General features: G+C 35.3%; 1 protein-coding gene across 3 annotated transcripts in view; it reads left to right on the top strand.

The window, feature by feature from the left end:
• The window catches only part of LOC150075900 (myosin light chain kinase, smooth muscle-like), a 212,679-nt gene that overhangs the window by 158,635 nt on the left and 26,298 nt on the right, over positions 1-27,746 (top strand). For all 3 annotated transcript variants that reach the window (XM_090387045.1, XM_090387043.1, XM_090387044.1), the window contains exons 10-16: positions 837-1,006; positions 8,944-9,187; positions 15,491-15,653; positions 18,090-18,416; positions 21,397-21,484; positions 21,605-21,808; positions 22,980-23,160. In XM_090387045.1, coding sequence (XP_090243171.1) covers positions 837-1,006; positions 8,944-9,187; positions 15,491-15,653; positions 18,090-18,416; positions 21,397-21,484; positions 21,605-21,808; positions 22,980-23,160 — 1,377 coding nt within the window. The remainder of the gene's footprint in view (positions 1-836; positions 1,007-8,943; positions 9,188-15,490; positions 15,654-18,089; positions 18,417-21,396; positions 21,485-21,604; positions 21,809-22,979; positions 23,161-27,746) is intronic.

Below are 27,746 nucleotides of genomic sequence, written 5' to 3'. Positions count from 1 at the left end.
GATATGAAGTTCTCTGAGCAGTGCAGACGGGCTGCAAGAGTAGCTCATGGTGTATTGTCAATGATATATAGGAATTTTTCTAGCAGGGATAAGGAGGTGATTATTCCCTTGTATAAGGCAATGGTCAGGCCACACCTGGAGTACTGTATACAGGTCTGGAGGCCTCATTTCAAGAAGGATGTAGAGCTGCTGGAATGAGTACAGAGAAGGGCAACAAGATTAGTGAATGGAACAAAGGGTTGCTCTATGAAGAAAGGCTTAAGTTTTGCAAATTACAGTGTCTGGAGACTAGGCACCAGCGAGGTGATCTGATAGAAGTGTATAAAGCCTTGAATGGTTTGAGCATGCTCAATGCTGATAGGATTCTTCCTCTCGCTCAGAATAATCACCTCAATTTGAATTTATGCCCTCTCAGGGCATAAATTCAAATTGAGGAAAGACAGATGTAGGATAGACGTGCGGAAATTTGCCTTTAGCCAGTGGTTGGTTGGTGGAACAGACTTCCATCTCTTGTTGTGGAAGTTGACAGCCTAAATAAGTTTAAGGCTCAGCTGGACAGGTATTTCGAACGAACAGAGGGGTGAAGTGGAAGTGGTTATTTTTTATTTATTTTACTTTTTTTTTTTTTTTTTTTTTGGCTGATGCTGCATAAGCTTGCTTTCTTGCATCAAATGCCTATGCTAATGCTAAGATCATTGATTCAAGGGTTAGAGCAAAAGTAACACATTGATAGGTCAGCTTTGTCTTTAGATGAGGATGCAATAAATATAGCTGGAACAGAGTTAGGATTAGACTGCATGGAGTATTAAACATTGCCTTATTTATTTTTATTCTAGTTACACTCAGAACCTTGTAGTGATAATGTTCTTGAACAAAGTCCAGAGTTCCTGACTGTTAAAGAAGAATCTCTGTCTTCGGTTAATATTAGTGATTCACATTTAGCAGTTCTAAAACTTCCTAATGAAACGAAGCCTTTTGTGGATGCCACTGAGAGTAGCAAAATCAGGTAATAATGTTTATAATACTTTTAACATAACTAATTATAAGCAGAACTTTATTAAATTCTTCCTGTATTTTAGGTAATTAGTAGAGACCGACCTGCATACATTTGATTTCTGTGATCAAAAAAAAAAAAATAATAAATAAATGATTTGCAAGTCTTAGAAAAGAGTAGAGTAGCTAGGGAATATACACCCCTCCCCATTTTTTTAAAAAAAATTTGTTTTTTGTTGAGGATTGACATTTTAATCCTAAAGAGTATTTCTTCAGATTTAGTCTTTCTTCTTTTTAAGCTTCTCCTCCTTGAAAGTTGCTTTCTCTGAATTCATTTATACATAACTTTTACAAAAGAAGTAACTTAATGATAGCCCGTAGCTAGGCCTGTATAATGTTCACTATGAATAGATTATGATTTTATATGAATCCGTGATAATTAGTTTGCACTGTGTACAATAAATTATGAATGCTTGATGGATTAAGATTTTGACAAGCCAATATGAACTAATTTTTGTGATTCATCTTGTGTTTGGGACAAGTAGGGTAATTTTTTATTACTCAAAATATAAATATTTATACTACAGCCATTTACGAATATTTGACATTAATTTTTTCCCTCCCTGCTAAATACAGGAACTCCCCGACTTATGTAAGAGTTGTGTTCCGCAGAACGCTATGCAAGTCATATTTTATGTAAGTCGGAATTTCCCCCATGCTTGTGCAGCACTTGCAGCTGTGCTCGTTGAATTGATTGAATCAAAAAAGAAATGTTCGACAAACATGTAAATAGAATTATTTATTGTATTTATTCAATTTTTTATCTCATGCGGAGGAAAAATTACAAAAACGTGCAATTTAAAAAAATTTCAAAATTATAAAATTACATAAAAAGAGAGGAGACAAGCGTAACGTAAGTAAGTTTTACTTCTTGAGCATAATTGCCAGAATTGACGTCTTCAGCTGATAAGTATGCCACTCCGGAGGTTGAGGGCTGTGGAGATTTAGAAGGGGTCGGCCGCTCAACCTTACAAAAGAACAAATTAAAGGATGACTGGATAGTGGCTTTTTTCTTTTCATCGTAGATTTCTTTGTAGCAAGCATATCATTCACCCACCCCTCTGTTAACTTTTAAGAATCATTCGCTGTCAGAATCCATCTTCTCAAACCTCGCCATTTCACGAAATGCCATCTCTCTGGTGATGAAGCATCTCAGCTCCTCATTTGGTTCATCTTGAGCTTAGTCAGCATTTCTTCTTTCACTATTGCTGCCTGCAAGTCAATAAGTTCGTTAGATAATTCATTCTCTTCTTTCTCTATTAACTCCTCCACGTCTTTGGCATCAACCTCCAACTGAAGTAGCACAGCAACCTTTACAATCTTATCTGTAACCACTTAATATGATTTGTCTTTTTCAAATCCTCTGAAGCCTTTTACGTGCCGTGGGCATATTTTCTTTCATGTGGCATTTAAACAACTTTTAGTAATTTCCGCCCAGGCCTTATTAATGTTTAAGATGGCGTGGTAAATATTGTAAGATTTCCAAAAATCTCTTAATAAAATTTTTCTCATCATCCACTGCAGACGATGCCTGAGCAAATGTTTTGCATAAATAGTATGCTTTTAAATTCGAAATAACACCCTGATCCATAGGTTGGCCGAGTGAAGTTGTGTTTGGCAGTAGAAATATGACTCTCATGTTGGAATTGAAATCATCTAGATGCGAGGGATGTCCAGGAGCATTATCTAATAGAAGCGAAATTTTCTTTACAATATTTTTCAACCTCAGGAATGAAGCAGCATTTAAACCAATCCTCAAAGAGAGATATTGTTATCCATGCTCCCTGGTTCGATCAAAATGCACAAGGATTTCCAGAATGATACACATGCAGTGGTATTAATCTGTAATCTCCCACTGCATTAGCCCCAATCAAGAGTGTGAGTGTGGCTTTATCTCTTGAAGCCTTGAAACCTGGCATTGTCTTTTCCTCTTTTGCAATGTATGTTCGATCTGTCATTTTTTTCCAATACTGAGCAGTCTCGTCAACATTAAAAATTTGCTGTGTTGAACAGCCGCCTTCGTCAATAATTTTTTCCAACACATCACAAAATTTCTCTGCAGCTGCAGAATTGGCACTGGCAACTTCACCGCATACTTTAATGTTTTGGAAACCAGCGCAATGCTTGAACCTATTAAACCACCCGTTGCTTGCCACGAACTTGGCTTGGGGTTCGCCGTACTTATCCTTAATATCTTCTTAAATACTTCTTGCTTTTGCTTGAATGGCCATTGGACTCAGGGGCACTCACTTCTGAATCTGATTTTCCATTCATATTATTAATAGCTGTTCCATCTTCGATATAGCACCTGAACACTGTTTTGCGATCACTGTTGATCTTAAGTGCATTGATCCTTTGACATGGTCTTTTATATGTGCACTGTCCTTTAACATAGTATTCACTATTGAAGCAGCGAGACTTAATTCCCTTGCAATAGATGAAAAACTTTGTCCTGCCTCATACTTAATCATTTTCATCTTCATTTCTAAATCAATTTTGTTTCATTTCCTGGCACTGCCAGCACTTGCATTTTCCATTGGTCCCTTTTCCCCTCATTATTGTAATACGTAAATAGGAATGAAGAGAAGTTTCTGAAAATTTGTTTTTTATATGATTGAAGATTTCAGTGAAGGGGAACACATTTCACTATAATACGGCAACGAAAAACCCACAGAATTCCAGTTATTGGGATTCTTGCAAATGCAATTAGATCGAGTTTACTACCCGATTGCGCTAACAGAAAAGCCCAATAAACCAGAAAGTGCAAATTGTTTTTGTTTTTTGGTCGTGACCTCCAGAAACGTGCTTTAGAAAAACATCACAAAGGCATTCAAAATTGATTCTTATAACAGGAACATATGATAATGATGAAAGTGTAGTGCAATTTCCATTATAAATATGGCCTTTTAGAGAGATAAATAGTTTGGTAATATAGCGAAATTTTCAACTTCCAAGGACTTGGAACAAATTACAACAACAAAAAAAAAAAAAGCAATATGTTATTGGATACACATTATGATATTTTCACAATACCTCCATTTATCCCTACAGACGCAAAATACGTTTCCACATTTTTTTTTTCAGTTTGCACCGGCCGGCAAAAACTTGCGTAAAGTCTAATTTACGTAAGTCAGGTATTACGTAAGTCGGGGAGTTCCTGTAATATTGTAATTATTCTATCATATCATGCATGATGGAAATAGTTACTTAAAAAAAAAAAAAATTCATCCTAAGTGATTGTGATTGGGTGATTTTTAATATCTCAACTTTTAGAAGCTTGTAATTTAGCCGTGAGTAGATGTTTTGTTGAATTTTTTTTCTGGTCAACAATACTTTTCATTGCTTGCTTGTTATTTGGAGCATTAACAACCAAGGCCATATTGCTCTGGGATATGCGGTGGTCATTCGCTGACCTTTCCGCATTCTCTGTATTTGGTGGTGACGGGCTCGAACCCCGGTCTAATCAAGAAGCATGTGCTACGCACTGCTGCTCCTTCCCACCTGGCTACGGAGGCACCTACTTTTCATTGCAAAACAAATCTTATATTTATAATGAGTAATTTTTTTTTTTACTTAACTTTCATAATATAAGGGGTCATATTGTTTTCTATTTCTTACTTTTATAAGCCTATAATGTGGGTGGTTACATACAAATATTTTTAATTTTGTTTTATGTAGCAATAATATAAACATCACAAAAATAAAATATTTTATAGTGGTAATAGTTATATTTTTAAAAGAATTTCACAAAAAAATTTTATCCCACCTTTAGAAGCTTATTTTATGAGCTGCAAATAGATATTTTTGAAAGAACATGTATGTTGAAATTGAAGAAATTTTGCTTTCATGATGAGTTGCCCTGATATTGTGCTAGTTTCAAACAACTATGACTCAAATAAGACCAAGAAGTAATCTGCATTTATTTAAAAGATGAGACATTGGCTAAATGGTAGATTGTATAATTTTAATAAGGCCAAATGGCATTACCTATTTTATTTTATGATTTATATTTTATATATAATAAAAATTTTAGAATATTATTTATATTTTATATATAATAAAATTTTTATAATATTATTTATATTTTATATATAATAAAATTTTTATAATATTATTTATATTTTTATATATTGTATAATATTTTAATATTTTATATATTATAAAAATAAATTTTTATAATATAAAAATATAAAGCCTACAGACAGTTATAATAATTTGTGTGTATTAGTTATTCTGAGCCAGTAATGATTTGAAATACCTGGAAATTGTCAATGACCTGCAGAATTTTTATGGCCTCTTTTTGCAATGTGGCCAAATTAGTCAGTCTCATGTGAGAGTTATATACAGTTTTTTCCTCCTGGAAACTCTTGTTGTTCAGCAAACTGACTGGCAGAATAACATAACTATACCGGTGCTTCATACCTTTAATTGCTTTGGAGCTTACACAAACCTACATGAGTAGGCACTCTCAGAGTTCCAAAGGTGCCATTTACTTCCAGCTTTTGAGTTCCTTAAACATAATAAAAAGAAAAATGAAAATACTTGAAAACAAAAAAAGTGAGATATAATTTAAATTTATTTTTTATTTAATAAATACTTTTCCTAGCCTTTCTCTGTGCATTTTCAGTAATTATTGAAAAAAAATCTATTTGATAAGCTATTTAAAGTCACTTTTTGAGTTTCAGAACCAAGTCAAGTGGTCCTCATGTTGCCTCCCCACCAATAGGCCTTGATTTGGTGCCTATGGTAGACACTACATTTCACCATACCCTAGGTCTGACATCCACATTAATACAGCCATAATAGTAATACTATTAAGTGGATATGTTATCATTGACCATTTTGAGAGGATTCTTTATTTAATGTGCAGAATATAAAAATAGCCTCAAGTACAACATCTTTCCAGGGACACATTCTAAAAATGAGGGAGACAAATAATTTCCAGGGATTTTAAGTAGTAAATTCTGGGTAGTATCCCCAGAAACCAGGGACATCTGGTAACTTTATCTTATGCTTATTTTAGTCTTCACTTTTTTCTTATTTCTGGTATTCATTATGAAATACATGATGTCATTCCAAACTGAAAGCAACTAAGCAATGTGTACTCCTTATATAGAATGATGATATCCTGCTCATCTTTTGCCAAAACATTGATAAATAAAATAGTCTAAAATTAAGTCATTTTAAATCTCATAGAAAGTATGGTTGATCTCCAATCTAAGTGGTTGTGATTGGCTGATTATTATGAGTAGTAAGTACCAAAATTTATGAATTACAAATAAACACTTTTCTGAAGACATAAAGCTGTTATAATGATGCATTTGCATTGGTATCAGAACAGCTCTAACTAAATAGTGGTTTCAGGTGCCAGAAAAATGTGCTGTGTTTTTGTATCTGTTTTGCCAAATTAGGGTGCACTTTTCAATATACAACAAATGAGTGAAGACTTTCTCTGAAGGGCTTCTGCATGATTGCTGCTTCTTTTGAGTGAAATTGTGCATCTCTGAAATATGAAACCAATGCTAGTAGTCTTTAAAATATGATTATATTCTTTTATTCTTTCATTCTTTTATTGTATACATTCATATATACAATCATTACCAGTAAAGAGTTTTATTGGTACCAACGCAAACTTCATAATGTTTCAGTAAAGTAGATAAGGTCACGGAGAAAGTTTTTCACAGAAAAAACAAACAGTACTAGGGTGATTTTTTTTTTTTTTTTTTTTTTTTTTTGCCCCATATCTGCCAAAGGGTTGTTAAATAATTATGTAATTATGAGATTCTTTAATGAACACAAAAGAACTATTAAAATTTCAAGTCAGTGAACATTGATAACTTACATACGGATGGCAGGTTTAATCAGTATAGAAATAAGCATTACTATGAGCCAAATAAACAATCCTTCTTTTACAAAAGTATAATAATATTTATTTATGCTGCAGTTTTGATGATTATAGCCATCGTATTTGAAGTTGCTAGGAACTTCATTGGAAAAATTTACATTAGTTGACATTACTGCTAATCAAAATTTTGGTTATAGGTAATAATTAGCAGAACAAAAGATTCTTCCTTCTGGGTGCACACACACACACACACACACACACACACACACACACACACACACGCGCGCGCGCGCGCACGTAATAATTTTGTGTTTCCATTTTTTTCCTCCCAGCTTGAACAGTTATATTAAAGGAGGCAGCAAAGGAAGTAAGCAAACCCCTAGCCATAATTATGAGAGCTTCTTTGGACTCAGGGGAGGTACCCATGGACTGGAGATGTGCAAATGTAACCCCAATTCACAAAGGAGGATCAAAGGCTGACACAAGTAATTATAGACCTGTTAGTTTAACTTCGGTTCCAGGAAAATTAATGGAGGCACTGGTTAAAGAAGCACTGCAGGATCATCTGGACAAGAATTCAGTTATAGCTCAGACACAGCATGGGTTTGTTAAGGGCAGGTCTTGTCTGACCAATTTGATTGGATACTATGATGTAGTCACAAAAGAACTGGATGCAGGGAATAACTTTGATATTATATATTTGGATCTTAGAAAGGCTTTTGATACTGTTGCGCATGGAAGACTGCTGCACAAATTGGAGAAGTGTGGCATTCGAGGCAAATTGCTGCTATGGATAAAGGGATGGTTGAGTGGCAGAAGACAGAGAGTGGTAATCAATGGACACTGCTCAACGTGGACTAATGTTATTAGTGGAGTTCCTCAGGGTTCAGTGTTGGGTCCATTGTTGTTTTCTGTATTTATAAATGATATTGATGATGGTGTATCAGGCTTAATGTTCAAGTTTGCAGACGATACAAAGGTTGGCAGGGTTGTTAAGGACACTACTGATACTATGCTGCTGCAACAGGATCTGGAAAGGTTGAGCAGATGGGCTGAGAGGTGGCAAATGAAGTTTAACATTTACAAATGTAAAGTACTACATATGGGAAACAGTAACCCCAGATCAACGTATCAACTCTGTGGTACTACGCTGACAGTGGTAGAGAATGAAAAGGACCTGGGGGTAATTGTGCAGGCAGATATGAAGTTCTCTGAGCAGTGCAGACGAGCTGCAAGAGTAGCTCATGGTGTCTTGTCAATGATATACAGGAATTTTTCTAGCAGGGACAGGGATGTGATTATTCCCTTGTATAAGGCATTGGTCAGGCCACACCTTGAGTACTGTATACAGGTCTGGAGGCCTCATTTCAAGAAGGATGTAGAGCTGCTGGAACGAGTACAGAGAAGGGCAACAAGATTAGTGAATGGAACAAAGGGTTGCTCTTACGAAGAAAGGCTTAAGTTTTGCAAATTACAGAGCCTGGAGACTAGGCATCGCCGAGGTGATCTGATAGAGGTGTACAAGGCTTTGAATGGCTTGAGCATGCTCAATGCCGATGGGATTCTTCCTCTTGCTCAGAATAATCACCTGAGAGGGAATAAATTCAAATTGAGAAAGGACGGATGTCGGATAGATGTGCGGAAATTCGCCTTTAGCCAGCGGGCAGTTGGTTTGTGGAATAGACTTCCATCGCTTGTTGTTGAAGTTGATAGCCTAAACAAATTTAAGGCTCAGCTGGACAGGTATTTCGAACGAATTGAGGGGTGAAATGGGAGTAGTGGTTGTTTTTTTTTTTTTTTTTTTGGCTGATGCTGAATAAGCTTGCTTTCTTGCATCATATGCCTCTACTAATGCTAATGCTAATGCTAACTTTGTTATTTTTTGTTTAATCATGTGTGCTATTTATAGAACTTATGTTATTCTGCCAATCATGTTAGACATCTCTTAAGCATTCACAGAATGTGCTCAGGGTAAAATAACATATTTAAACATCTTTCTAAATTTTGTTCTAGATTTTAAAACAATTATTTTGTATTGGATCTAGAAAGCGTCCTCAGATGGTCAATGGTGTGCATGAAGATACTGTTGATATGGGACAGCCTTCTTCAAATCATATATCAAATGACTTGTCAACCTCTGCTAATGTTTCTGGTATTTCACCACCTAGACTCACCCCAGCACAAATTTTAAGAGGACCTCAAAATGTATCAGTACTTCGGGGAGACACAATAACCTTAAGGACACATTTCATTGGTCAGCCTTCTCCTTGTGTTACATGGTTGAAAGGTGTAAGTGAAAGTTATTACATGTTTTATATAATTAGTTTATTTGAGAAACTGATACTTTTAAGGATTTCTGGTGCAGTATATCATCTACTAAAAATAAAATTTAAAATATTTTCAAAGACATTATGATTTTTAATTAGGTATAATAATAGGACAAATTAAGGAATCTTATTTTTTAACTAAAGTAGATGTATTCAATCTGATGTTGTGGCCAGTCATCAGCCAATGTGTGGTGGAGTGTTGTCTTGCATAATGGCTATCAGCTCCAAAACCTGACACTATTAAAAGTCTGGTGAAGCTCTAAAGTCTAATGGTGCAATGAGCTACTCAGCCATCTCAAACATTGGCTCCTGCCAGTTGATATTTTATGTCTACTTTGTAATTCTTGGGCTCAGTATCATCTCAGGACTTCCATTTCTTCAGCACACGTTGCCAGTTGTTTACTTGAGAATGTTTACTTCCTGAGCAGTAGCATGTACAGACATTTTTCCCATATGATTGATATCCAATTATCATTCTTCTCTGAAACCTTTAGCTCTTTCTGTATTGCTCATCATTTTGTGGGTACATTTGAAATGAGTTCCAGGCTAACTGCTAATCACCTTTATAGCCAAAATATTTGCATACTTCATAATCGTACACACTTTCCTGCAATTAGAGTGGTGCCCCATTACTTTTAGTAGCATCTCCAGATGGTGAAATGCTACCTGTGCACAGATTATTTTATCACATCACACACACACAGACTGACTTTAACCCACAGAGGGGTTATGTGTACATTCAAAATTTATTTTGCGTAATAATATTTTAATAATTCACTATGCTATTTTCTGTCAGTATTGACATATATTAGAGTAATCTTCTTTCCATATGTTATCATATATCCTGATAATACAGAATGGAAGAACTACACCTTTATTCAAAATTTGATCTCAGAATTTCTAATAGGAAGTCCATACAGATTTTGAATTCTGAAAAGAAATAGTTGCAGAGATCCTCTAAAAAATTTCATCATCACTTAAGTCAGTCTGCTTCTGATAGACTAATTGTGAAATTTACAAAGTAAGAAATGAAATAAATAGAAGAAAAAATTCTTTTGAGAAAGAATTTTTTCTTCTATTCTTTCGAGAAAGAAAGATTAATGAAAGATGAAAGAATGTTAATATCCTAGAGGTTATGATGAATTAAGCAAATTATGGGCTGAATTGCCAAGACAATATAAAGTGGGGGAACTGTAAAGTAAAATTAGTATAACAAAATATTAATAAAATGAAAATGGTATAGCTGTCATCAGATATGGGGGGAAACAATTTTAGTAAAAGGTCTAATATAGGTAATGCAAAAATTGCTTGATCTGATGTCAGCACAAATAAATATTGATACATGAATACGTATTTCATCAGGGGATTACACCTGACCATGTATCAGGTTTCTATACTTGTCCATAGTAGTAGAAGAAAAGTGAAAGGTCAAAAAGGAATGAAATGAAATTAGCACTTTTTAATACAGTATAAGTGCTAATTTCATTTTATTAAAAAGTATTAAAAAGTGCTAATTTCATTTCATTCCTTTTTTGGCCTATCACTTTTCTACTACTATGGACAAGTATAGAAATGCAATTCCTGATATATGGTCAGGTGTAATCTCCTGATGAAATACCTGATCATGTATCAATATTTATTTCTGCTGACATCAGATCAAGCAATTTTTGCATTACCTCTATTAGACCTTTTACTAAAACTGTTTCCTCCCATATCTGATGACAGCTATACCATTTTATTTTTATTTTCATTTTTATACCAATTTTATTTTTATTTTCATTTTTATACCAATTTTATTTTTATTTTCATTTTTATACCAATTTTATTTTTATTTTCATTTTTATACCAATTTTATTTTTATTTGCATTTTATTAATATTTTGTTATACTAATTTTACTTTACAGTTCCCCCACTTTATATTGGCTTGGCAATTCAGCCCATAATTTGCTTAATTCATCATAATCTCTAGGATATGAACATTCTTTCACTAATCTACTAGTCTTCTTTTTCTACTTTCCTCACCATTATAGATACTGGCACCTTGTGTAACTTTCACATCCATTTATATTTACTCAATTTAATTTAATATTAATACAAATTGCATATACTCTTGCATCCTTTAATGCTGCTTTGTGCTTTTAGGTGCATCTGTCATACCTAATTTATTAATCTTGCTTTCACTGAAGCCATTTCATTTACTTTTTACCTCTGTTCTGCATTACTCTTTAAACTTTTCTTTTAAAGAGTTACATTAAAAACACATTTTTATATTTATATATATATGAAGTTATGTAAAAGAATATGAGGAACAGAAATAGAAATACAACAAAAGTCCAACTTAGGTTTCCTAAAAAACTTGGCCCTTTGACCTATTGGGTATAGTGTTCACCCCTTAATACTTATACAGTCAGTCCTCGTATAACACATGTTTACACTACACGAATTCGATCATACACGATTTATAAATAGGGGAACAATATCTTATATAACACGAACCGAATTCGCTTATGCACGATTCGCCTTTGTGTTTACAAGAAATGGCAGTTGAATGCAGAATCACCCCAACCGAACGCAACACAATAGGAATGAAGAGAAGATTCTGAAAATGTATTTATGTTTTTTATATCAGTGAAGGGGAAACACATTTCACCATAATAACGTAAAAACCAACACAATTCCAGCTATCGGTATAATTGAAAATGCAATTAGATCGAGTTTACTACCAGTTTATAACAGATTCCACTAGCAGAAACGCAACTGGAAATTGTGTTTATTGTTTTATGGTAGTAACCCCTAGAAATGTGCTTTAGTAAAATGTGAGGTGTTAATAGTGTATCTCAGCCTTTACGGCATTGCTTATTCAGTTGCTACACACACGTAGCTTTGTTTATGTGTATTAAGCGTGCCTCCTCATTTTGTAATTGTGCTTTGTTCCCTAAAAATGAGTAAAATACTTAAAAGGTGTGAAAAGGAATCGTCCTGGTGAAGACACTGTGGATTCAGAGAGAAAAAGAAAAGCAATATCGATAAACAGAGGCGGACTGGGTCAAAAATTCTTACCCAGGAAAATTTATAGTGGCCTCATACTATGGTTTATGGCCAAAATCACACCGGGGTTTCCCCGGTAAAGCTTATGGCCAGTCCGCCTCTGTCGATAGAGAAAAAATATGAAACTGTGAAACGCTTTGAGCGAAATGAAAGACCATGTGATATTGCACGTGCTACAGACCTAAATGAGGCAACGCCGAGAATTAGAAAGAATGCAGAGAAAATAAAAACAACTTTCATAGCAGGAACAACTCAAAGTGCAATTAAAATCCATTATATTAAAACAAAGAATTGGAAGAGATGGAATGGCTGTCATCTGTTTGGATAGAAAATCAAACAAAAAACAAGTTTGCTTATGATAGAAGCAAAAGCATTAGCAATATTTTATTATGTAATAGTCATAATAAAATACGATTATTTATTGTGTTTGGTAATGTTTTGGTTACAAATGTGTGTTCAGTCTTGGGTGGTCGGGACCTAACTCCATTTTTCCCATAGGGCCTGTTGTTTATATTGCATGATTTTGCATTGCACGAGGGTTTCTAGGAACACAACTATCGTGCTATACGAGGACTGACTGTCTTCTAAATTCTCCAATTTATCCAGTTGGTATTATTTTTAAAAAATTAAGGTTTTATATATATAGGGTGTCCAAAAAAAATGTATACACACTCGATCAGCCCACAAAAGTCAGTAACTTTTTTTCTTTTTCACTTGCAAGTTGGTGGAAATAATGGAGAAGACCAGACTTACATTTGAACAGCAGAAATTTGTGTTGAAGTGGTATTGGAAGTTGGAAAATATCAACGAAGTCCAGAGGCAGTTTAGGAGTGAACACCACACTGAACCACCAACGCGTCTCACAATTTCACATATTTGTGATAAGTTTGAAGCAGATGGCACTGTGCAAAATGTACACAGGCAACGATCAGGAAGACCTTGCACATCCACAAGATCACAAGAAGTGCTGGAACTTTTCCAACAAACACCAAGGAAATCTGTCCGACAAGCTGCTTGTGAAACGGCAATCCCCAAATCCAGTGTGCATAACATTTTAAAGCATGCAAAATGCACTTGCTTCAGGAATCAGTTGTCCCACACATTCGTGAGCTATTTGAGGATTACAATGAATTTTATTTTGAATACGGTGGGGCATCTCCCCATTTTCATCGTGATGTTAGGGCTTATCTGGATGAAACTTTCCGAAACAGATGGATTGGATGAAGAGGCAGTGTAGAGTTCCCTCTGCATTTGCCAGATCTAATGCCATTGGATTTTTATTTATGGGGATACCTCAAAGATAAAGTTTATGCCACAAAACCAGCAACAATTGCTGAATTATGGCAAGCTATTGAAGTAGAATGTGCAGCAATATTGAGATATCTTAGGTGATGTATGCACTTCAGTTTCTCAGCAATGCCTGGATGAGAATGGAGGACAATTTGAACACTTGCGTTAATGCATATTTTTTCTCACATTTTTTTTTTCATTCAATTATAAAATTTAATTTATGAAAATAAACAGGGAAATTATTAACAGTCAAAGTGTGGATACATTTTTTTGGACACCCTGTATATATGATATTAAAAAAATATGTTATATGATAGTTATTATAATAATAATATAATTATAAACAAAATTACAATTCATAATACAAATTATATATACTTACGTAATAATTTTTTTATTTATATAGAGGTACTAAAATATACCTCTATATAAAGAATAAAAAAAACATAAGTCCTGGGGCACACGTTTGTATTTTGTCGAGTCCCACTCAACAAGGGAGCACAAAAGGTTAACAGTAAATTAATATTCAATATTATGCTAAGGTTAACCATTGACACGACTGTGTGCAATCTTTGTGTAACAGTTTCAATACATACAATATTAAGTATTGTATGTAATGAAACTGTTATCTTTTATAATGTGAGGTTTTTTGTATTTTTGTTTTTTTTTTTTGGAACACTAATAAATAGAATGATCAGTTGACATATGTAAATACTGTCGTTGTGGTTTATGGAACACAATAATAAGAATGTACCTTTTTATAATGAAATAAACATATACATTTTAAAAAAATAAGTTTAAGTAACTTAAACCTAAATTACGTGGCATCCCGGTTGAAAACCACTGCTGTATATCATTGACAAAACCCCATGAGCTGTTCTGGAAGCTCATCTGCACTGTTTAGATAATTTCATATCTGATTGCATGATTATCCCAGATCTTTTCACTTTCCACTACCCTAAATGTAGTACCACACAGTTGATAAGTTACTCTGGAATTACTGCTACCCATATGTAGTATCTTGCATCAATATTAAACTTAAACTACCATTTCTCAGCCCATTGATCCAATTTTCGTAGATCTTGTTGCAGTAGTTCACCGCGATTACTGTTGTAACCACCCTGTCAACCTTTGTATCATCTGCAAACTTTGACATTAAACTTGATATACCTTCATCAATATCATTAATAAATACAGAAAACAATGGTGGGCCCAGCAAAGATCCCTGGTACTCCACTAATAACATTAGTCCAAGAAGAGCGGTATCCATTAATAATCACTCTCTGTCTTCTCCAACTCAACCATCCCTTTATCCATAATGGTAACTTGCCTTTTATGCTACATTGCTCCCATTTGTACTGCAGGCAGCTTCCATGTTAGAAAAGTATCAAAAGCTTTCCTGAAATCCAAGTATATGATATCAAAATTATTTTTTGCATCCGGTTCCTTTGTGGCCACATCATAGTATCTAATCAAATTGGTCAAACAAGATTCCCCCTTAATAAACCCATGCTGTATCTGAAGTATAGTTGTGGCCTTGTCTAGATGATCCTGCATTACTCTTTGATCCCCCTTCATATCACCCTTTGATCCCACTTCATGAATTATGAATACATATGGGCATGTTTAATTTCAACAATTTCTCTTCCACTTTCTTCTCAGTTATCACAAAATTGTTTGTTTAACTCCCTGCTAGAGTTTGATAAACTTCTGGCATCTCCCTTCCCAAAAGAGTTTGTAATTATAAATGTACAATTTAAAATATAGCTTTAAGATATTTTTCTGATACTTTCGGTTATCCACTAGTCTTCTTTAATTATATTTAGCCTGTATATATATATATAAACACAAAAGAAATTTATTTATTTTATAGTATTGAGCATATTAATTTCAAAAGGAGGAAATAATTTTTCCTTTATTTTAATAGGGCAAATTGTTAAAAGATGATGGTCGTGTAACTATTAATTCAGAAGAGTGCATGTCTGTGTTAATAGTAAGGAATGTCTCTTCAGATGACAATGGAAAGTATGTTGTAACTGTGGAAAATTCGGCAGGCTCTGATTGTCATTTTGCTTCAGTTTCAGTAGAAGGTAAGATTTCCATGTTAGTGGATAGTAATTGCATATACAGCAAAATCTGTAAATTTGGCAATGCCAAAAGGTAAATTTACATAGGTGGTCAGCATTAAATTGAAAAGAATAAGGTGACATCCATTAGTACAAAATAGTAGTATATGGATTCACATCTGTGTTACCTTATTTCTTTTCCTGATTGATCAGATTTACTGATATTATTTAATAAGACTGCTGATCTCAAGGGTTATATTCCCAATAATTTCCATGATTGGTAAAGTTAGTGTATGGACAAAAATAGGGTTAGGTGTCTGGTTTGCAAGATATTTTTGCATGAAAGATTAATATATCAGGGGGAGTCATTAAATCAGTCAGAGTCAAAGTAAGGGAAAAAAGATGTAAGCAGGAAACTGATCCAAATGTAGCATTTATTTTTTAATATATTTATTTGTATAAATATTTTGGTATAAATATGTATAAATATTTATACACTTGTTACTTTATCATATTTTATACATATTTGTAAGAACATTTTTAATGATATTATTCATGGGAGCTTAGGTTCATATTAATAATGTAATTAAAGAATGTTACTTTCCACCAGAGGCTTTTCAGGAGTGATGTCATTTGAGAAAGTCCCACATTTTTAATGTATGCTTTTTAATGGATATTACATTTTATATATTCAAATATTACTTCACATTACAGGTAAACTAAGCAAGGGCACTGTCATGCATAAAGTACATAATTTGTCACATTGCCAATGGGACATCCTCCATTAGCTGAGATAAATCTTCCACTAAAATGAGAGTCATGGTAGCAAATAGCTCATAAGGTCCTATAAGGAATTTTCAATTATTCCTGTCCAAACATCAATTGTAAATTAATGTTAGAAGCATTTTTCATGCATTGAATGGGGATTTCATTAGCTCTTATGTTCTGTTTATGATTATTGAAAATACTAGTCCATGTGAAGAATGCTTCATCCTGCTGCAATAGCCATTGGGAAAATGATCTCTGCAGCTGAGGATCTTCCTGGTTTCAGAACTTGAATGAGCTGAACATAGTATGGAGGCAACAACTGCTTATGGTAACATCCTCCACACCATAGACTAAGAAACACTGACAAGAAGCCAACCATCTAATATTAGCATGAGAGAGGGTTGTTTTTCAGATTTGATAATACCTCCTCCAACACTGGCACTCCTGCATCTTTGTTGCCTACCAGCATTTGCTGCAGTCATTTGTAGAATTTGATTTTTTTCTGAAACAATCAAGAGAAGTAGATGTCCTTGGTTTCAGAAGCCTTTGTTGCAGAAGCTGTTCAGCATAAAGTATGTATAGCTGAGCTGTCGTGCTGTGCTTCTCTGTATACCAACAACATATGAATTAATTTTCAAATGAATAATCTCCATTACTAGGCATTATTGATACTAAATGTATCTCAGCAGTTCAGAATGATACAACAATGGAACCAAGGCACCAGAATGGGATGTATGTGTTATATTGGTAAAAAATTACTCTTCTCTTGACTGTGTTAAACATTGTTTATCAAGTTAATGCATGTCATGGCTATATGCAATTTTGGCATATCTCACCAATGAAATTTTTATAACCCTGTGTTTATAGAACAGGGCTTTCCAAAGTGTTGGGGCACCTCCCTCCTGGGAGGGGGGCATGTGTTGTGTTTACGAAGCAGTTTTTTAATGCAATATGGACAAACCATCCCACTAATCTAGGTACGAAACTTATTTTATTTCAGTCTTTGAGATTAAATGTATTAATTTATAAAAACATGTATACTCATAGCTAAAGTTTATGTCAGATCTGGTTATTTGTACTTGTTCTGGAGGATGGGGAGGGGCATGTGAATTGTAGGAAATGCTTTAAGGGGGCACTAGGTGCAAAAGTTTGGGAACCGCTGTTATAGAAAACTCTTTTTCTTGATTTTATATGTAGAACAGGTTCCTTATATTTTATTATGCATAATCAAAAGGCACTCTGTAGAATGGTTATATTCCCCCAACAGCATTAATTCTCTAATATAGTCACTGAATAGCATGACCATGCAAGATATTACATAGTCAAGATATTTGCCAAAGGGCTGTTAAATAATTATGTAATTATGAGATTCTTTAATGAGCACAAAAGAACTATTAAAATTTCATGTCAGTGAACATTGATAACTTACATACGGATGGCAGGTTTAATCAGTATATTTGTGAAAAAAAAAAACACATCTCTGCATACATGAATTGTATGCGGCCTGTATAATGTGAATAGTACACAGCCTGTATAATGAAGAATTAACAAAAAGGAAATAAGAATGCATGTAAAAATGCTTTTTTTCACAAGTATATATCCCTGTAATGAATCAGCATGTTTCATTTTTTTCCTTTTGTAGTTTGTACTGTCTTTTATTTATTTATCCCCATTTTTGATTTATTTTTATAGGTTCACCTGATCCTCCAGCAGGGAAACCAAATGTTTCTGATATTACTAATCATTCCATAGTTGTGAGTTGGTATGGAGCACCATATGATGGTGGTAGTGTGATTACAGGTTATATTGTGGAAATGTGTACACTGCCCGAAAAGAAGTGGAGCAGAGTTAGTGCAGCATGTCACAGTACATCATATCTAATAAGGGATCTTCTGCCGGAGAGACAGTATGTATTTAGGATACGAGCAGAAAATGTTCATGGAGTTAGTGAACCTAGTCAGGAATCAGATCCTGTACTTTTATCTGAGAGACATTCTCCTTATGAGTATGACATAGAAGGTGAAGCTTGTTTTTATTTAAAAACTTAGGATATGTTAAGTGTTCATTAGAGTATTATAGAAAACCAATATACAGGGTGAGGTAGAAATATTATTACAGCCCTATAGCCAGAAAATATATACCCGGGACAAAATTTTGAATCCTGAACTTGTTGGTACTGAGATGTTATGAGAAGGAAATCAAAGATTTTTCGTTGTTTGTTGTTCAAACCAGTTAGTGTGATTTCCAGCACTGAAAAGAAACATTTGTAATTCAATTTGAACATCTACTTTCTCATAGTATAGAATAAGCTATTTATTTTTATTCAATATGTTGCTAGTATTATTTCTTTGAGTTAACTCTTCAAGTAGTACAATATTCCAGAATATTTATGTATTCAAAGAAAATGGGTAAGTATTCTGAAATGTCGTTCTGTTTACAGTGTGTAAATAAACATGTCATAAGCCAAGTGATTTCCTTACTGATGGCTCAACTTTATTTATAAAAAATAGTAAAATATGAAATAACAATAAAAGGCAAAACTTATACTCAGAAAAATACAGCAAAAGGCTATATTTTTCTGAGTATAAGCCACACCTTTCCCCCCCCCAAATTCGCACTTTAAAAAGTAACATGAAACTTATAATCAGTTTTTTAAAAAAAACAGTTATCATTAGATTGTCCAGATCTAGTATAGGTACATAGTTTGTTGTTATTATCAAAAGATGATGCATTAGCTTCAGTTAAATGATACACGTGAAACTTGATTTGAAAATCATTGCCAGTTGGCAGAGTCTTAATGGAAATGATTATATTGGAGCCATTTGGTGATCCAAAATTTTCAAATTAACATGTCTTAAGTATTAGTAGTAGCAAATGGTACAAGAAACCAAGCTTATGAAGCATTAGCAAAAAAAAAAAAAACCTTCCTACATCACCCACTCATCCCCTTCAATAGTTTATCTATTTCTTCCTTGAGTTAATTTAAACTACCCATTTTCACAACAACAGATGAAAGTTTGTTCCACCAATCAACCACCTACTGGCTGAAGGCAAACTTCTGCATATCTTTCCTGCAACTATCCTTCCTCAATTAGACCGGGGTTCGAGCCCGTCACCACCAAATACGGAGGATGCGGAAAGGTCAAGGAATGACCACCGCATATCCTGGAGCAATATGGCCTTAGTTGCTAATGCTCCTAAAAACCAACCAAAACAAACAAACCTTCCTCAATTTGAATTTATGTCCCCTCATGTATAGTCTCAGCAAGGGGAAAATGCCATCAACATTGAACTTGATCAATCAGATCACCTCACAGGTGAATAGCCTCCAGATGCTATATTTTGGAGAACTGAAGCCTGCCTTGTACCATCCTTTTTGTTCCTCTCACCGATTTCATTGTCCTTCTCTGCAGTCTTTCCAGCAGATCTATATCCTTCCTAAAATGAGGCCTCGAGACTTATATGCAGTACTGAAGATGCATCCTAACCATTGCCTTGTACAATGGGATAATCATCTCCTTATCATCGTTATCATTGCTAGCAGAATTCCTGTATATCATTGATAGTAACCACCATGAGCTGTCCTGACACCCATTCTGCACTGCTGAGAGAACTTTATATATGACTGCACAATTACCCCAGAATTTTTTTTTTTTTTTTTTTCCTAATACCTTAGTGTAGCACCACATAGTTGGTATGTTAATCTGGAATTACTGCTATTCATATGCAGTACCTTGAATTTGTTAATGTTAAACTTCACTTGCCATTTCTCAGTGCATCTGCTTAATTTTTCTAGATCTTGTTGCAGTAGCCTTACCTTGGTTACTGTCAGTAACCACCGTGCCAACATTTGTATCATCTGCAACTTTAAGTATTAAGCCTGATATACCTTCATCAATATCATTAATAAATATAGAAAACAACAGTGGGCCCCAGCATTGATCCCTTGGGAACTCCACTAATAACATTAGTCCAAGAAAAGTAGTGTCCATTAATAACCACTCTCTTTTCCCTCTCAGCCATACTTTTATCCATAGCAATAATTTTCTCTTAATGCCAAATTTCTCCAATTTGTACAGCAGTCTTTTATGTGCAAAAGTATCAAAAGCTTTCTTGAAATCCAAGTATATGATATCAGAATTATTTTTTGAATCCAGTTCCTTTGTTATTACATCATAGTATCCAATCAGATTGGTCAGACAAGATCACCTCTTAACAAATCCATGCTGTGACTACAGTATAACTGCATTCCTGTCTTGATGGTCTTGCATTACTTCTTTAACCAATGACTCCATTATTTTCCCTGGAACAGAAGTTAAGCTTACAGGTCTATAATTACCTATAATTGCATGTGATCATATAATTTTTGGAGTTGGAAGTTATATTTGAAGGTGCATATATTCAAGAAAAAATGGTATAAAATGGGTTCCTTCCAAGAAACCTGGAGCACTCATTGTCTTCACGATTTTATATGGAGCTGCTAATTTTCTGGTGTGGCAGATTGACTTTAGTGACTGCTATTTGTCTCAGTGGGGATTAAAATAATTCTTGGAGTGAAATTATGCAGTTTAGTGATGAGTGTTCTTGGGATGTGTAATAATTTACTTCTTGTTCTGAATAAAATTTTATGAATGATCGCATGCAAAACTCCAACTGTCACTCAGACTTTTTACTGAAAACAATTTAAATATATTGTGTTCAGTAATGTCAAGTATCTATTTATATCCTGCAACTGTTACCCTAAGAAAGTTTGGCAGTTCTTGTTAGCTTGAAACAAAAGTTCATTTTATGCCTAAGAAACTTCCAAAGAAAACTGCAATCTGTCAATATTAATTTTTAACAAACTGTAACACATTGTTGAGACCCACTTTCTATATCATGGCTGTATAGGTTTGAGGTGTTTTTTATTAGTTTGTAAAGTTAACATGTAAAATTTTAATGCTGAAGCAATTGTCAGCAGAGATGTCTATGTTTTGCAAAATATCTTTTTATATTTTAGAATTCAAGACTTTTGAACATCGTGTAGTGGATATAACAGAAGGGTGTTATTTTAATGAACAGTATGATCTGAAGGAAGAAGTGGGCAAGTATGTATTGCAATAATTTGATCATAAAAGTTGTTTGTGAAGTATTGAACTATGAACTGTGTGTTCTATAATCTAAAGAGAATGGGTTTTTGTTTTTTTTTTTTTTTTTTTTAACTTTAGAGGAAGATTTGGAATTGTTTATAAATGCTTCGAAAAAACAGATGGAGAAACAAGAGCAGCAAAAGTTATCAGGTGTGTCAAAGCCAGAGATAAAACTAAAGTTAGAGAGGAAGTGGCTATTATGAACAAGCTATGTCATCCGAAATTATTGCAATTGGCTGCTGCATTTGAGAACCACAGAGAAATGATTTTGGTTATGGAATAGTAAGTTAACTATAAATATTACCCTTTACTTTTTTATTGAATTGAAAATGATGTTTTCATTTACATAATTTAGCTCACTTTTCATTGTTTCAAATTTCTTGTGCTGTGTGTTTTTCACTTGTCTTCTGTTCCATCCCTTCTCCTAGTCTTTACTTTTTCATCCCATAATCATCCTCCCCGCCCGTCAAAATAAAAACAGTTTCAGAAAAAGATATGCAATATGTAACATGTACAAAGAATCAAATTAAGCTAAACACTTTCACTACTGAAATATTTGCAGGTGTCTAGCTGTGAAGTATAATTGTTCCTGAACTCTCTAGACTTGAAAACAAAACCCCAAGTAGGTTCAATGTTGTCATAGTTGTGCAGAATAATTTAGTTAATTGAACTTCTGGAAATTGTTTTTGATCATGCACATCCCTTCATGGCTGCAGTATATCCATCTGTGAATGAGTTCTTCTGACTAGATAATGTACCATGTAAAAAGAGCAGAATTTACAGAACTGGTTCCAGGAATATGGGTGTAAATTCAGCCAACTGTGGTGGTCTTTTTAGTTACTAGATCTCAGTCCAATTGAGTGCCTGTTAGATGAACAAGCTCTTTGGAGAGAAACCTGCAACCATTTAATTTACAAAAACTGTAGGAAGCAATTGAATCAACATGGATTAGCACTCAACTACACATTGAGTTCATATCATGACAAATCCAGGCTGTTCTGTGGGCTGTAGGAAGTCCTTGTTATTAGGTAGGTGTACCTAATAAAGTGGCTAATTACTGTTTATGTATATAAAGGATAAGCCACAAAGAATATGCATAACTTCAGAATGCAATTTTTGAGTTATTCCAAGTCAGCAATATTTGAATATTTTATCACCATGGAGACCCACATTGATATAACATTTACTTTGAATGACCTCAGTAAATCACATCCTGAAGTTATACACATCATTCCTCATGACTCACCCTGTGTGTGTGTGTGTGTGTGTGTGTGTGTGTGTGTGTGTGTGTGTGTGTGTGTGTGTGTGTGTGTGTGTGTGTGTGTGTGTGTGTGTGTGTTAAGAAAGAACCTGCATTTAAAAATTAGATACTTTCTAAAGTGATATTTTTATTCTTAAAATTTATTGCACATATATTAATTTAGCAGACATTATATTAACTAAACCTTTTCAGCATTTCAGGTGGTGAACTATTTGAAAGGGTAATTGCTGATGACTTTGTTCTGACTGAAGAAGACTGCATTCTCTTTATGAGACAGATTTGTGAAGGGATTGGCTACATGCATGACAATAATGTTATTCACCTGGATTTAAAGCCAGAAAATATTTTGTGCAAAACCAAGACAAGTCATCAGGTATTAATGTATATATTTTTGTGCCTAATCAGTAACAAAGGAACCTATTATGGTTCCTTTGTTACTGATTATATTAGTTAATCCAATTAGCCAGACAAGATTTCACCTTAACAAATCTAGGCTATGATTGCCATGTAACTGCATTCCTGTCGAGATGATCCTGCATTACTTCTTTAATCACTGACTCCATTATTTTAAAATAATCAGATTGCAGTAGGCTCCTTAATCAACTTTCACTCAAGCCATGCTGTTTATTTTAGGGTAGATCAGATTCCTTTGAAGGTAATTTTTCACTACAGTTTTTATGTTAAAAATTCGCAAAGTTTTTACCGAACAGGATGAAAATATGTTAAAACATTGGCAGTATCTTATATATGATTTCACATGACCAGCTGTGGTTTAAATACAGAGGTGGACAAAAAAACTTGATCACTTGTGAATTTTGCAAATAATGTTTTGCGCTGCATTGTGGATTGCGAAATGAATGTTAGATGGGATATCTCTGTGAATGAAATCCAATAAAAAGCCTCCACCCGACATACCTAATTGCCATAAATATCTTCCCAAAGGGTAAAATGCGTAATTAAAGGAAATATGAGAAATCATGGAAATTGCATATCATGACAACCAAACATACATTTTATTGCATTTATTTGTACAAACTGAAACTACTAGTTAATGTAATAGTATTATGTACTGTAAATCAGCAAAATAAGACCTCAATATTTTGTTGTTCCTTCTTGAGCTGCAAATACAGCCTTGCAACGATCTGGCATAGAGTTAATCAACTTCTGGATATATGGTTGCCCAATTTTATGGTACCACGCCCTTACAATGCCCTCCTGCAGCTGAACATTACTTGTTGGCTTCTGAGCAATTTTAGACAACATTTTATGTTCCAGCAATTTTCAATAGAGTTCAAATCTGCACTGTTGCCGGGCCAGTCCAACACTGTAATGCCAGCATTTCTGAGGTATGACTGCACCTTAAGGGAGAAAAATGAGGGAAAACATTGGTGTAAGTATGTTTTAAGTCTTGTGAGACAAGAAGACAAACTCATCTTTAAACCTAAACAGCATAAAACTTACCAGTTTTGCTGTGTGGCAAGGTGCTGAGTGCTATTGAAAAATGCAGTTTTGGATGTCTGTGTGGTGATCCCTAATAACGGGTTTCAGGCACTCTTCCAAGATATCAGTGTAGGTTTCTGCATTCACTGTTCCATTAATAAACTTAATTCGCCCCACCCCTTTGCTTGTTATGCATTCCCAGACCATCTGACCAACGGGGAACTTTACAGTTGGTGTTATGCAGTCAGGATGATATGCCTCCAATTTTCACCTTCTGACATATCGCTTCCCATCCGAGCCATGTAGGTTGAATTTTGATTCATCAGAAAAGATGACAGTGTCCCATTGCTCTTTTGTTTGTGAAACATGCGTTTTAGCCTGAGCAAGTTGCTTCTTCCTCATTGGCGCCTCCGTAGCCAGGTGGGCAGGAGCAGCAGCGCGTAGCACACGCTTCTTGATTAGACCGAGGTTCGAGCCCGTGACCACCAAATATGGAGGATGCGGAAAGGTCAGGGAATGACCACCGCATATCCCCGGAGCAATATTGCCTTAGTTGCTAATGCTCCTAAAAACCAAACAAACAACAACTTCTTTCTCATTTGTTGGGTCAACAAAGTATGCAGACCACATTCCGAAAGCCATCTTTGGATAGTTCGTGCACTTGTTTCAACACCAGAGGCCATCTCAAAGTCCAGTTTTAGGTCAGGAGCACTAGCATGGCAATTATGAAGGCATAGCTGTTTCAAACATCAATCTTGGAAAGGCATAGTCACTCTCTTACGGTCTGATCCAGGTCTTCTCTTCACATCATCAGTTTCATGCTTTAATTTCAGCACCCTGGATACTGTTGACTGGTGGCAGCCGATTTTATCAGTGATAGCACTTGTAGAAAGCCCTTCCTGGAACAGAGCAACAGCTACACTTTTTTTTTCTTGGTCAAGTGAACATATGGAGCCATGCTTACACCTCTGCAAAACAGGATAGTACCCTTGCAATGTTGTATTTATAGAAACGGCTGATGCGATACCTTGCAATTACTGTCTGATGCAATACCTTTGCTTTTCAACAAACAAAATTACTGTAATCAAAAATATCTTATACACCGATGAGCCAAAACATTATGACCACCTACCTAATATGATGTCGGTCCTCCACGTGCAGCAAAACAGCTCGTACCTGGTGAGGCATGGATGCTGCAATATTTCTAAATGTGTCTTTTGGTATCTGGTACCAACACAACCAGCAGATCCTTTAACTCCTGTAAGGTCCGTGGTTGAGATGCCACAGATTGGAGTTGCTGTTCCAACACAAACCAGAGATGCTCGATGGGATTGATGTCTGGGGAATTTGGAGGCCAGGGCAATACCTGGAAGTCTTCCTCATGTTCCGCAAACCAGTCTCGAACAATCCAGGCGGTGTGGCATGGCGCATTATCCTGCTGAAAGACGGCAATGCCAGAGGGGAAGACTGTTGCCATGAAAGGGTGTACCTGGTCAGCAATGATGTTTAAGTAGGTGGTAGACGTCAGAGTGCCCGGCACATGGATGACTGGACCCATTGTATCCCAGCAGAACATCACCCATAGTATGACACCACCGCCACCATCTTGTTTTGGTCCTCCAGTTCACCCAGGTGCCATCATTTCCCCAGGTACACGACGCACACGTACCCGGCCGTCCACATGGTGCAACTGGAAATGTGATTCATTGGACCACCTCGAGCATCGATGAGCCGTGGTTGTCCAAAACCTCGCCGGCAGTTCGTGGGTTCCCCCTCTTCGGACCACTTTCAGTAGGTACTAACCACGGCTGACCGTGAGCACCCCACCAGCCATGCCATTTTGGATATGCTCTGACCCAGTCATTTGGTCTTTGTCAAACTCGCTTAAGTCCTTTCCCATCTGAAGAATAAGAGTAACACTGATTAACGGAACTCAGTATCAGGTGTTTTTTATACTGTGTCTTGACCTGCGCACATGCCACAGTTCACCTGCAGTTGCTTCGATTTGCTTAACGACTCGCTGGTCATAATGTTTTGGCTCATTGGTGTACGTTTCCCTGCAAATGTTTTAATTTTTTTAAGGTGATGCAGTTTTTTTGTCTGCCACTGTATATCTTAACCCTCTCCCTCACATCTTACAACAATGTCAGTGCTAATCTGTTTTTTCTGCAGCTTGGCAATATCTCTCCCTCTAAGCCGACCGGGCTATCCGGGTGGGTAAAGTGCCTGCCTGGCAACCCAAAGGTTGTGGGTTCGAATCCTGCCTGGGGCTTGGATCAGAGTAGAAAATGCAAAATCTTGGGAGGTGCAATATGGCCACAGAAGCCGATGCACCAACAACTAACAAAAAAAAAAAAAAAAAAAATCTCTCCCTTTAACTTGTTGCCAGTGTTTGTGTTTTCTGTCTGCAGAGCAAGATGAGTACAACCTCCTTGTATCCTATAAATTGTGTGGTTATGATATTTAAATGCATTTCTTCCATCGATTATACAGTGGTGAAAGACTTGTAATATAGCTACAAAAAATTGGATCATCTTATAGCTGTGTTGCGAAATAAAATTTTCACTGTGGTAAATTTATATAACCTTTTCTTGTTTACTGAAGAAGATTACAGCAAAGTAATTGGTATATATACTCATTGATCACTGAATTGCAACCACCTACCGAATACAGTGTTGGGCTACTAGTTGCATTGATAACAGCTGCTATTCACCTAGGCATTGACTCCACTAGATGTCTGAAGACATCTATAGGGATCTGCAGCCATGCTGCCTGCTAGGCTTCACATATTGTAAGAATAGATGATGGTTGTGTGTTCATAAGCCTCACTTCCCGTTCCAAAACATCCCACAAGTGGTCAATTGGATTGAGTTCAGGAGCCAATCAAGATGAGTGATATCTTCATTGTGTTCCTTGAACCACTTGGCAAATTATGGCCATAGTTGCCGATGCACCTAATAAATCCCTAAACAAACAAACCACCTTGAACCACTTGTTCATAGCGCGGGCCTGTTGACACAGTGCATTATTGTCTTGGAAGATCCTGTTTCTGTCTGGGATAAATAAAATGCAATGTGGCAGGGTGCACATGGTCTCCTAAGAGCTGCCAGTAGACCTCACCAATAAAACATCAGTCCATACACACCAGGGGTTCCAGTTCTTGCCAGCAAAACATTTCCCATATTAAGCATCCATCGGCACTTTCCTGCGAGCTATGTGGCATAGTCCATTACAGATGGGGTGGTCACAATTCAGTGATAACTGAGTGTATATTTTGGGAACTTATATATATATATATACAGTGCTATTTTTTGTAAAAAATAGGTGCTGGTACTCATTCTTTGTTATCAGGAAAAATTGAAAATTAAAAGGATATGAAAAGTACTCTAAAATTTTTTTTAGAGTAATTTTTTTTTTTTTCTGATATTGTTATTTTAGTAGTAATGTTTTTGGAATAAGAACAACAAATTTAGTATATTAACACAGTTTATTAAGCATAAATATTATTCAAGTATATAA

This window comes from Mastigoproctus giganteus, chromosome 13, assembly GCF_048544385.1.
Source record: "Mastigoproctus giganteus isolate SK-2022 chromosome 13, ASM4854438v1, whole genome shotgun sequence".
Taxonomy (NCBI): Eukaryota; Metazoa; Arthropoda; class Arachnida; order Uropygi; family Thelyphonidae; genus Mastigoproctus; species Mastigoproctus giganteus.
This window is presented reverse-complemented; position numbering and strand designations above follow the sequence as displayed.